The sequence below is a fragment of the Thalia democratica genome, chromosome 8, assembly GCF_965202585.1.
Source record: "Thalia democratica chromosome 8, ktThaDemo2.hap1.1, whole genome shotgun sequence".
Lineage (NCBI taxonomy): Eukaryota > Metazoa > Chordata > Thaliacea > Salpida > Salpidae > Thalia > Thalia democratica.
Window position 1 is genome coordinate 21367058 of NC_139172.1, and position 1453 is coordinate 21368510.

Genomic DNA, 1453 nt, shown 5'->3' on the forward strand with positions numbered 1-1453 from the left:
CGTTTGTGAAATACAATATAGAATAAACTGATTAACCTCTACATACTTAGTTGCAAATAGTACTTAAAAACGTTTAAAAAACTTTCTTTAATAGTACAAAACTTGTTAATATGCTTAAATATTAAAATTAAAATCATTTCATTACAAACAGTTTGAATAAGTTGTTTTTGTTTTCAAAATGCAACCTAAAAAACTTGAAGAAAGCTCAGAAGCAACTATAAATATTCAAAATTCTGATAAACAGAATAACATACTAATTTTCACTCCTAAACAGAAATTTATTTACCCTCCATCCTTTATTGACCTTGGAAAACAAAGTAAAAGTGTAATAAGCAATAAGTTTATAAACTTTGAAAAATGTTGCATAAATTACAAAGTAGAAAACTTCAAGCCAAACCCAGAATCGAAAAACAGCTTAGCAATGAATACAAAAACTTCTGTTGTGTCACAAAAGCTGCATGAACGAAATCTAAAAGATATTAATGCATCAACTGAAGTTTCTCTCAAGCTCCCAGAACGCGATGTCTCTTTTAAACAAACCATTGATCAAAATTTGAAAACAAAAACAGAGGTGTCCTTGAGTAATTTAGCAAATTTAAAAAACAGCAACTGTAAGTTTTCTGGTACATATGGTAGAGAGGGATTTCAACAGTTTTCAAGTTCGTTTTCTTATAAACAAGATATTTTCAATGTAAATGGGGAGATAATGCAACCGGTTGTAGGACCTAGTCTACCAACACTTAAGGCGACATGTGTTTTTGGAAAGCTCCCAACGTTTATAGGTATTAGTAGCAGCTATAACTTAAGTAACAACCAGTTATCATATGAAATTAAAGGGCAATTTTTAGATGACAGATTGGAATTCACCAGAAAAGTGGATTCAACTAGCTACGGAGCATCAGTCTATTACAAGTTTGATGACAGTATAAACTTTGGAGCTCAGTACAGTTGCAAAAGAGGTGATTCAGAAGGAAGTATGAAGTTTGAATTTGGATCTTCACTGAAAGTAAATAAAAGCTTGGATCTTGCAGCCAAAATGACAGAATCTGGTAAAATAGGACTGGGTGGGAGCTTTAAGGTAAACAATGGTATTAATCTTGCAGCATCTGCTTTGATTGACAGCATTAATTTCAACCAAAGTACCCCACAGTTTGGTATTTCTGTTGATCTCAGTTTTTAGTTTCTACAGTTTTGTTTTAATTTATATGTATTTTTTTTGACTCAACTATCATTTAGTTTTAAAGAGTCAATATTATTCAAAACAGTCTATCAATCATTTACTAAATAAGAGAAACAAATTTTTTGAGTTTCAAAAAAACTTAAACATCAATTGTTTTTTCATTTCTGCATGAGACATTAGTTTTTAAAATTTATGTAGTGCTTTTTAACATACCATTCAGTTTTTATTTGTTTTAGGAACATATAATATGTTTATGTTTTTAGTTTAACATTT

At 29.8% G+C, this 1453-nt stretch overlaps 1 protein-coding gene across 1 annotated transcript; it reads left to right on the top strand.

Annotated features, from left to right (window-relative positions):
- Positions 1–421: 421 nt before the first annotated feature.
- On the top strand, positions 422–1180 carry LOC145842999 (voltage-dependent anion-selective channel-like). Its single transcript, XM_082950468.1, has one exon. It carries the CDS (start codon positions 422–424, stop codon positions 1178–1180), a length of 759 nt encoding a protein of 252 aa, XP_082806594.1.
- Positions 1181–1453: the final 273 nt, after the last annotated feature.